General features: G+C 45.9%; 1 protein-coding gene across 1 annotated transcript; it reads right to left on the reverse strand.

Moving 5' to 3' along the window:
- Nucleotides 1-1,155: 1,155 nt before the first annotated feature.
- Nucleotides 1,156-2,620, reverse strand: LOC123094464 (phospholipase A1 EG1, chloroplastic/mitochondrial-like). Its single transcript, XM_044516465.1, has one exon. It carries the CDS (start codon nucleotides 2,618-2,620, stop codon nucleotides 1,295-1,297), a length of 1,326 nt encoding a protein of 441 aa, XP_044372400.1. The 3' UTR covers nucleotides 1,156-1,294.
- Nucleotides 2,621-11,248: the final 8,628 nt, after the last annotated feature.

An 11,248-nucleotide genomic window follows, 5' to 3' on the forward strand; every position in this document is an offset into this window, starting at 1 on the left:
TCCTAGGCCGTCGGATCTCAGAATTGGATGGCATCTGGAAGCTTATATAGCTACTGGAACATTTTTCAAAAAAGCCCCCGGTTGTCCAAAAATTGCTCTTAGGTCTAGCAGCTACAACAACCCCCAGATGTCATTTGATCTGAGATCCGATGGCCCAGGAACACATATCACAAGAGCACCTGGGCGTTGGGAGCACCAGATATTCTCCCTTTAATGCCATGTGGGGCAGAGTATCCACGTGACTGATATTTTGCTCATCTAAAAATGTAAAACACCTCTCTTAAATGTAATTATTCTGTGGAGTTTTTGAAAATAATTATTTGGTTAGTATCGTAACTTTATATATGTTGCTTTGCACAAGTTTCACTAATTCTCGTATATTATACATTCAATAAATTTATCTGCACTTATTGAAAGTGGTCCCATTTTGAACTATAGGTGTATCAAATTAGCTCTAGAAAGATATATATAAAATATTTTCAAGAAAATATATACAATTTGAACTCATGTGCTGCAAATGGGTTAAATGGTTAACTGAGTTCTATGGTTAGATCCATCGGGAGTTTTTCCACCTTTTTAGAGAAAAAAATGAAAAAAATAATCTAAATGAAGCAAAAAAAACTAAATCTTAGCATGGTAACCCTAATATATGCACATAATCCTATGACAAAAATTTAAAACAATGCACACAATAAAAATAATAGGTTGTTCACAAAATGGACTATCTCCGATGAAGTTTGGTAACATTGACCCCAAATCTCCAACTTTGTATACCACCCAAACCAAATTCAGTAACCATTTGAGCTGTTTTGTACTAGTACTTAAAACCTTTTCTACACCTTGTTTAAACATTTATGACGGTAAATGCGAACTCAAGTCATCATTTTTAATGTAATTATCTTTTTAGAGCATTGTCTCCAGCTATTTAAGGCTAAAAAATGGAAGAATGTTATAAATAGTGTTTGAAATTAGTAAACTTACCAATGAGTCCGAAATCCTAATAATGGTACATACAATTAATATATTATTACAGTTTACATCCCCCTTCATCATATCCAGTCTAGTATATAAACATGTCATGCATATGTATATATCTTCATATGTCCCGTCGATTTAAGTTGATTTACATGTAAAAGTATACATCCGATCTGGAGGAACTCCTAGTATCATCAGCTCTCTTCATCCCCGATTATATAGGTGCGCAGCTGGATGATTCACAATTTCATATCACTATTCATTGAGGCGCGCGGCTGCAGTGATGGACATCAAATCAAAGCATCGACAACTCGACACATCAAATTCCTAGCGCGCGCAGCCACTCTCCGGCACGAATCATCGCCATTTGCCATCTCCATGACTCAAACATAGATGGAACCCTATTCACCGAGGAAGCTGTGGCGACCTCGTCCTTAGGGATCTTTAGGAGCTGGTCGATATATACCTCCAGATCGTGTACACAAGCGATGTCCCCAGCCTTGAAGAAGTCGAGGGCGACCTCAACGCCGACGTGCGCATAGCAAGCCTTGCTCCACGGCATCTCATACCGCCCTCCCAGAACCCTAGCACTCTCGTTGAAGAGGACACCAGGCATCTTGGTGACCGGGTCGTTCGCGTTGGCAACCCGGAGCACCTTGACGCCGAGCTCGTCGCACCGGTTCTTGAACTCAAGGTTGCCAACACGAGGTCCCCCGAAGGAGAATACCGTGATGGGGATTGCACCGCCGTGGACGCCGCGGATCATGCCGAGCTCGGCGAGGTCATAGCCGAGCAGGAGCGCGAGGGAGCTCCCCATGCTGTGGCCCGCGAGGGTTATGCTCATGTCCTCGTGCCTGTGCTCCGCGATGAGACGGGAAATCTCGGAGAGCAGCTGGTTGCGGCAGCTCCCGGCGGTGAATTTGCCGGTGCCGTTGTCGGAGGTGTAGAGGGAGAGGAACCCCGACTCGACCCTCACGTCCGAGCGTGGGTCGGCCGGGTCAAACCGCGCCGGAGCGAGCGCGCTCATGAAGTTGGCCAGCCACTCCGAGCAGGTCACGGTGCCGCGGAAGGAGACTAGGATGTCCCGCCGGCCGAGCCGCCCCGCCTCTCTGTCTGACGCGACGGCCACGTAGCCGATCCACCGGCTCATGCTGCAGGGACGGCAGATCCCCATTGGCAGGGTCACGTCAGGGGCTGCGTAGATGTACTTGGTTACTTGGTACCCGGCGTCGGCCATGCCGACGGCCTGCAAAATCTGCTTCTTCCCGTGCTTGCAGTTGAGGTACCGCTTCGACCTTGGGTCGAGATCCAGGGCGCGGTAGCACGCGCCGACGAGCTCTCCGTACCGGACGACCTCAGCGCGGAGCACCGGGTGGAGCGGCTCCACCAGCCCTCGCCAGTCGTCGGCGCCATGCACGTCCTCCCACGTGCACGCCAACGACGGCGCCGCGACCTGGGCATCGGAACGCCTATCCGCAGGCGCCACAACAGCAGTGGGTACGGGCACGGCCGCCGTCGTCGCGGTCGTCGCTGCTGCCCTGTGCGGCTCGTTGCTAACGCGCAGCGCGACATGCGTGGCGGAGGCTGCCGCCGGCGGCATACACGCGCGGAGGCGCTGCGTCGGCGAGCTCGGGGCGACGGCCATCGGTGGGAAAGATGGAGGTCCGCAAGGGAATGGTTTGCTGACTTGCTGGTTGCAGCCAGTGACCAATAATCAGTACAGTCGCGGCTGCGGACCTGCGGTGTATGTGTATGTGTATGTAGCCGCCGCCTGCGCGGCTGTTTCTCATCTGTTGTCCGTACCTTGACGTGGGATGTGGGGAGTTTGCGTGCGTTGGCGCGCAGATTTGACCGGGAGGAAAAACAAATGAGAAAAGTGGTCGGTTACGGGTCTAACGGGTGAGATCCGACCCTGTCCCACGGAAACTGAAGATAGCCCGTTAGGGCATGTGCATTAGTTTAGACACCTACTATCTGTAGGTTCCCAACACCTCAGTTTATAGACGATGACTATAGACACCCTGTACACTAAGCTGTTTATTTGGCTATCTGCAGCACAACACGATCTGTTTTTTTTTTGCCTGCTTAAGTCATGCACAATGGTTGATAAGATAGTTGAGAAAAGTCTATATTACAACGCTGAACTATCACCGTAGTCTAATGTACAACCTTGAACTTCAAAACTGTCTGTTTTACAACCCTGAACTTTCAAAACCGGACAAAAACAAACCCTCTTCACCTCAAACCATTTTTTGACTGGTTTTCAATGGTTGACTGCCTAGTCAACGCCTAGTCAGCTGCCATGTCAGCATGGGCACTAAACCAATCTCATCTCTTTCTCTCTGTTCAGTTCCTCCCCACCCGACCCCATCTCAACACGCATCCCCGCTGCCATCCCCTGGTACCCCGTCCCGACTAGCTCCACCGCCGGCCATCGGAGAAGACTGGCGCTGCCACATGTTCCCTCTCCTCCGCACTGTCCGAGTAGGAGGACGCCTCCACTCCTTCTGTCCTCCAGCTTCACGTTGTCTGAATCATTGAACAACGACGACATTGATGCAGAGTTCACGGCTGTTACCTTCACTGGATTTGGAGAAGGAGGCCCTCATGACTAGAATTGAGGGAGGTAAATTGGGTGGCCGTGCCGTGCTATGGGAAGCGGCGGCGGCGGAGCTGCTCAGCCAGCGCAACGGTGGAGCCATGGTGCCGCCGAGCATGGCGCAGCGGCCTGTGAGATGCTAGTGCTGGACAGCGGACGAACCGGTGGTTGCTTGCAGCTGCGCGCAAGGGCGATGGCCTGGGCGCGCCGTTCAGAGAGGAGGTTGTGTGGCGGCGCTTGAGCAGGCTGCAGTCGGGCGGGTCCACTAGGTGACCCTGGTGTCCATGGTAGGTAGGCAGGGCGAAGCTCCCGCGGAGCGCGGTGGCTGGGTGTTGGCCCAAGGCAGAAGGCGTTGCTGGAGGAGGCAGCGCAGCTCGCCGCCGGTGGCGGGGCCGAATCGAGTGAGTGGCGCGCGGGCATGCTGCCCTGGGCGAATTGGGGGGAGTGGGATCAAGGAGATGGAGATGCTCATTAGACTTTGGTTTAGTTTTTTTTAGTGTTGACTAGGCTTTTGTTTAGGGTTTTTTATGATGACTGGGATTTTGACCGGTCAAAACCATTCAAACTTGTATGAAACCAGTTTGACCGAGAGAGGGTTAGGTTTTGTCTGGTTTTGAAAGTTTGAGGTTGCAAAACAGACGGTTTTGAAGTTTAGGGTTGTACATTAGACTTTGATGGTAGTTCAGGGTTGTAACATGGACTTATCTCAAGATAGTTTTATCTTAAGTGTTGCATGTAATTTAGAGATGACAAAAAAATATGTCTACAATGGATCATCTTTTAGTCTCATCTTCAATAATTAGCTATTTCTAAAAATATGGTGAGACATATTATGCTAAGAGATCATCTCTTGTCTTCTCTTAAATAAAATAAGACAAGTCTTTTTTATGATTTCTCTCTCCTCCGCCTCATCATTTATTCTACGTGACATTCTAAGTTAGAACCATTGTATATGCCCTTAGTTTCGTAGTCAAGGGGAAAACAGAATAAGAGATTTTTTTAGGGCCACAACAGACTACCTATCCATACAACGGCAAACAAGGCGTCGGTAAACAGTGATTCACAAGGGAATAAAATGTCAGTATTTCTACAGACGGACTCGTTCTCTTTCTACCTTCTCTCTCTTCCAAGTCACGAAAATATATACGCGGAACCTTTTATAGACAGTTGAGTCAACCCCTCTGTACATGCCCTTAGTAGAAAGTCCTTTTTCACCCGGTTCCATTTTACCCGAAACAAAAACAAAATGTGTGTGTGTCAGAACCCTTAACAGGTTAACACGGTTAAGTTTTGTTAGGAAAAGGGAAAAGCTAAAGCATTTCTAAGAAATTACCCCCTCTAATTTAAAATATATGTTTTATATTGTTGGGTGATTTTTTATATTGTACTAGAGAATTACCTGAAATTTGTAGTCCAATGGACATCAAGTGGGAAATCAGGGATCTTGAACACATAACACAAAAAAACACGAAACACACACACACACACACACACACACACACACACACACACACACACACACACACACACACACACACACACACTGTCCATGCAAATGCTAACTAGTTGCCAGTTTTTCGTTGAAAGAAGAAGGTTGTGAAAAGGTATGTGCTGTGCAGGATTAGGGTGAAATACTCCCCCCGTTTCATAACATAGTGCATGTAGATTTTCTTTCAAAAGTCAAATCTCACAAACTTTGATCAGGTTTATGAAGAAAAATATTTACATCTGGAATGCTAAATGTATATCATTAGATTCATCAGACATTCTATAAACTTAGTCAAAGTTTGCATAATTTATTTACAAAAAATGGTTTGCATAATTTGACTTTTAAATAATCTATATGTGCTACATTATGGAATGGAGAAAGTATGTAATTTGTGAGAAAAACATGGTTATTTATCACTACATCTAAACATATGGTTTTGCATAATTAACTCTGCTTAGCTAGTCATATTGTGACCGCATTTCTGGCTCCTACCATGATTTGGATGTTAAAACTACGATAAAACCGTGGCCCTGCAAACATTTTGCACTCAATTTTCCAACCGCTTTCTGTTGGTTCCTAGAAAAGCTCAAGTCTTTCTACGTCAAGCTTTTTTTTTTGGAGGGAAACCTACGTCAAGCTATTAAACTGACCGAGATGCTTATATCTTTTTTATTGTTGCGAATCAAGTCTTGGTCTATGTAAGTATCTTAATAATCACCCTTCAGAAAAGGTATTTTCCAATTCATTTTTAATATCATCATTGGGTATATGTCCCCTTAACTGTGGGATGTAAAACATGGAAAAAGTCATGATGCTTCCAAGTACATCTTGGTATCTTTGTTTCCCTGTACATGTAATTATTACTCACTGATGATCTGCTTAAATTACTATCATCAATTTCTGTTCGTGGCTCAGTTAATCATAGAAATTTACGAAAAAACTGACGCCCACACGTGTGGCATCTTGCACATCGCCCACACGCCTCCATCACCACTCATTTTGTCACGTATGAACATATGACATCAGCAGGAATCTTTTTGATTTTCGGCTTCAAAATGTTTTATCTCCTAATTAAAAAATTGAATTCAAAATCCGTTTTCACCATTAAATCCGTCTCGGCGAGATCTTCAAAGCTAGATCACATGTTGATATATTTCGACAATTTTTTTTTGCCCAAAAGTTGCCATGATGTTTACACTATAGTTGTCATAGTGCTTAAATAAAGTTGCCATGTGGCAGTTTTAGTTTGTAGGGCATGGCAATTTTATTTTTTTTATGATGGCAATTCCAGTACTTTGAGCATGAAAATTATTTTTTGTATGAACCATTACAATTTTAAGTGCATGTATCATGGCAATTTTATTTTATAGTTTATGGCAAGTCTAGTTTCTTAATTCCTCATTTTATAATATGTCAAAATTTACTTTTAAATGTAGAAGAAAATAGTTGAAACATATCATGGCAACTTTAGTGTAAACATCATGACAATTCATGAGCAATAGACATGGCAACTTCTAACCCAAAAAAAATTCGTCAAAATATATTGATATGAGATCTAGTTTCGAAGATCTTGTCGCGAGGGATTTAATGGTGAAAACGGATCTTCAATCGGATTTTTCATTTAAGTGATAAAACATTTTAAAACTGAAAATCCAAAAAGATTCCCACATGCATGCATGTGGTGACGTGGCGCAGTCTGTGTGTTATAGAGCGTGTGGGTGGGTTTGACTCCAACCACACGTGTGGGCGTTAGCGTTGTCCAAAATTTAATATACGTGAAGGCAAACTCCCGATCTGCATTACTAGTAGGGTGTCATACCTGTTAGTCACGATGGTGACGACTTGGAAAGGTGTCAGCCGAATGTAATCACACACATTCCAAATAACCATAAATATAATTATAGTAGCTCTATGTGTTTCTGAAGGAGAATAACCTAACCTCTACATCTATTGATTCTCTCAACCATATGTTATTAATTATTATAACTTTCTTGGCCTTCTGGATATGATTAAGTATATGTTATTTATCAAAAATGTTATTAATTGTTCATCAATACCAAGTAATGCCAAGTATTTTCGCAAAAAAAGAATGCTATCCCTAGTATTAGGGCAAAACAAATCGGCATAAAATATAAAAGAAAGACCCCCGGGCCATCCATATTGTACCTGGTTTGCTGCATCATCTCCGCATCCTGCCATCAAAACTATATAACTCTGGACCATAATCGACCCGTCGAACGATATGTATCCGGACAAGGATGCAAGCCTCCAAAACATAGCCATAGATCGAGTAGGAACAGCTACTCACAGGCTGATGTTGGTTGGTCCAACCCAAAAATCAAATTAGGTGTTGTCATCCACGAAATAAAACTTCGTGGCAACACCTACAACAAGAAAACAACGGTTGTACATGGCTGCTTGATCTTGGCAGGGCATCTTCCATGCCGACCCTCAACTATCCGTAACCATCCGGACCACGTTGTCTAATCGTGTTTTGCCATCCAACACGTTTCTGCGTCGATCCACGGGCCGGCCCAGACATACTTTTTTTCACAAACCGGAGACAAGTGGGGATGGAGGGTGCGGACGTTCGGGCCGCTGCCACGCCCGCTCCTGACTAACCTATCCCACAAAAATGTTTCACTCACACCCGCCAGCTTTCTCGCCCGACGCTAGCTGTTCGTAGTCAATGTCGTTGTAGAGCAGCCGCTCTACATTGACGCTGGCTCAGAGCGGACGCAACCTCTCACTGTGGGCATTGAAGTGGCGCTCCGGCCAAGAGAGCACCGCCCGCTACACGCCTGATTTTACACGCCTTCTCGCCGCATTCGAAATGTTACAGACTGCCCACCTTCCTCTATTAAGCTCGCGGGTGTGCCGAGAAACATACTCCGGCCACACTTCAGTTCACGGGCCGCCCGTCATTAAACACGACGTCAGTTGGCACCGGGCGTTTGCCCGCTATTTAAACGATGTCGGGCAAAAATCACACCACACCTCTGATCCCATCTCCTCCTTCCACCATTTTCTCCACACTCTCCATGGCATCCAGCGAGCAGGAAGATCTCCGGCAAAAAAGTCGGTTGTGCCCGCTGAGATCACCGGGTACGAGTCAGGCTATGCGGAGATCGACAAGGCGGCGGCCCACACATCCGCGTCCGCCGCCAAATCGAGGAAAAGTAGAAAATAGGAGGTTGCCGCCGCTTGGGTCCCAGGAAGGCCACCACCGTGGCGTCACCGGTGTACACAGCCGGTGTCTTCCCCGCTTCGCAGGCCATTGTCATGCCCACCCCCAAACTAACCTTGATTCCTGCATCAGGGAAGCGGAGGGCACCCTCCCCCTCCGGTTGAAGCATATCCTGTTGGGAAACATAGCATGTAATTTCATTAAATTCCTACGCTCAAGCAAGATCTATCTAGGAGATGCATAGCAACGAGAGGGGGAGAGTGTGTCTACATACCCTCGTAGACCGAAAGCAGAAGCGTTTGACAACGCGATTGATGTAGTCGAACTTCTTCTCGTTCCGACTGATCAAGCACCAAACATACGGCACCTCTGAGTTCTGCACACGTTCAGCTCGACGACGTCCCTTGAACTCTTGCTCCATCAGAGTGTCGAGGAAGTAGATGAGTTTCATCAGAACGACGGTGTGGTGACGGTGATGGTGAAGTGATCCGCGTAGGGCTTCGCCTAAGCACTACGAGAATATGACCGGAGGCGTAAACTATGGAGGGGGGCACCGCACGGCTAACAATAGTATATGTGTGTTCTAGGCGCCCCCTCCCCATGTATATATAGGTGGGAGGGGGAGGGGAATAGCCTAGGGGTGCCCCAAGTAGGAGGAATCCTACTTGGGGGCCTAGTCCAATTCCCCCCCCCCCCTTACCATATTTTCCGGAGGGGGGAGGAAGTAGGAGAGAAGAGGGAAGGAAGGGGGAGGTCGAATCCCTCCCCTTCCTTATATCTTCCCCTCTTTCCTTCCTCCTCTGGTTCGGCCCATATGGGGGGTGCAGCAGCCCCTGTTGGCTGTTGTGTTTCCCTCTTGGCCCATTAGGCCCATATCTTTGTCGGGGGTGCCCAGAACCCCCTTCTGGTGACCCGATATGTACCCAGTACCCTCCGAAACACATCTGGTGTCTGAATACTATCATCATATGTATCAATATTTACCTCTCGACCATTTCGAGACTCCTCGTCATGTCCGTGATCTTATCTAGGACTCCGAACAATATTCGGTCACCAAATCACATAACTCATATAATACAAAATCGTCATCGAACGTTAAGCATGCGAACCCTACGGGTTCGAGAACTATGTAGACATGACCGAGACACCTCTCCGGTCAATAACCAATAGAGGAACCTGGATGCTCATATTGGCTCCCACATATTCTATGAAGATCTTTATCGGTCGAACCATTATGACAACATACGTTATTCCCTTTGTCATCGGTATGTTACTTGCTCGAGATTCGATCGTTGGTATCTTAATACCTAATTCAATCTCGTTACCGGCATGTCTCTTTACTCGTTCCGTAATGCATCATCTTGTAACTAACTCATTAGTCACTTTGCTTGCAAGGCTTCTTATGATGTGCATTACCGAGAGGGCCCAGAGATACCTCTCCGATACTCGGGGTGACAAATCCTAATCTTGATCTATGCCAACCCAACAAACACCTTCGGAGATACCTGTAGAGAATCTTTATAATCACCCAGTTACGTTGTGATGTTTGATAGCACAAAAGGCATTCCTCCGGTATCCGGGAGTTGCATAATCTCATAGTCGGAGGAATATGTATTTGACATGAAGAAAGCAATAGCAATAAAACTAAACGATCATAATGCTAAGCTAACGAATGGGTCTTGTCCATCACATCATTCTACTAATGATGTGATCCCATTCATCAAATGACAACACATGTCTATGGTTAGGAAACTTAACCATCTTTGATTAACGAGCTAGTCTAGTAGAGGCTTACTAGGGACACGGTATTTTGTCTATGTATTCACACATGTATCAAGTTTCCAGTTAATACAATTCTAGCATGAATAATAAAAATTTATCATGAAATAAGGAAATATGAAATAACAACTTTATTATTGCCTCCTAGGCAAATTTCCTTCATATCCGCTGGTGCTACTTCGACGAGCGACGCAACCGAACATGGGACAGCGGTGACAACTCTTGCCCTTTCCGCTGAAGCATATACCTCGAGGCTCACGACAATCCGATGAGCGGGTTGTCGCACATAGGAAAGACAATGAAGATCCGCCGCGGCTGGGTGTAGACTAGTTTGGGGTATCCATGTTGTGGGAACGGATATCAGCCGGGGTCGGCCGTAGACTAGTTTTACGTTAGTCAGATATAGTTTTTGGTTAAAATAAGTTTGAAATGTAAATGTTCTCGTCTGGTTTGTATGAATATCATCCGGTCTGAATGAAGTTTTTCTGGTTTGTTTAACCAGTATTTGAATTGTATGCGGATAGCGTTCGATGGCTGGCTCCCGCATCCGTGTCCGCGGACTGGTCCTCCCATGTCCGTAGACAGATGCGGAAGCAAATTTGCGGGTCAGCATGGAGATGCCCTCGTAAGGCTAAGGAAGCGTTTGGTTGGTCGCATTCACTACTAGGGAAAATCCTAGCAGTAGCGCGGGTCTAAGGTCTATCAGTAGCGCGGGGTACCGCGCTACTGATATGGCGCTACAGCTAACGTTTAGCAGTAGCTGTTTAACACGCGCTACTGACATACCTACTTAGCAGCAGCGCTTTCCCAACCAGCGCTACTGCTAAGTGCTTTAGCAGTAGCATTTTCCTGTCCCGTGCTAAAGAGCGCTACTACTATATGTTCTCATATATATATTTTTGTTGCGTATTTGTGATATTTTTGTATAGGTTTTATACAGTATTCTAATCATATCATAAACATGCAATATGCTCATCATATCATACACATAATAGTCTCATCATATCATCCAACGCAAATCATGTCGTCACATCATAATCACGATATAGCTATACAAGTTACATGACATGTCTCATCATACATAATGTAGTACTTCTTGAGGCGTCCGTTCGTATCCCTCTCTTGCACTAGCATGAACCTAAACTAACTAGTGGTTGGCTCGAAAACCGATACACCCAGGCCTGACACTCCGGCCACTCGTCGTATACTCTTGGCGTAG

Source organism: Triticum aestivum, chromosome 4B (assembly GCF_018294505.1).
Source record: "Triticum aestivum cultivar Chinese Spring chromosome 4B, IWGSC CS RefSeq v2.1, whole genome shotgun sequence".
NCBI classification, from domain to species: Eukaryota; Viridiplantae; Streptophyta; class Magnoliopsida; order Poales; family Poaceae; genus Triticum; species Triticum aestivum.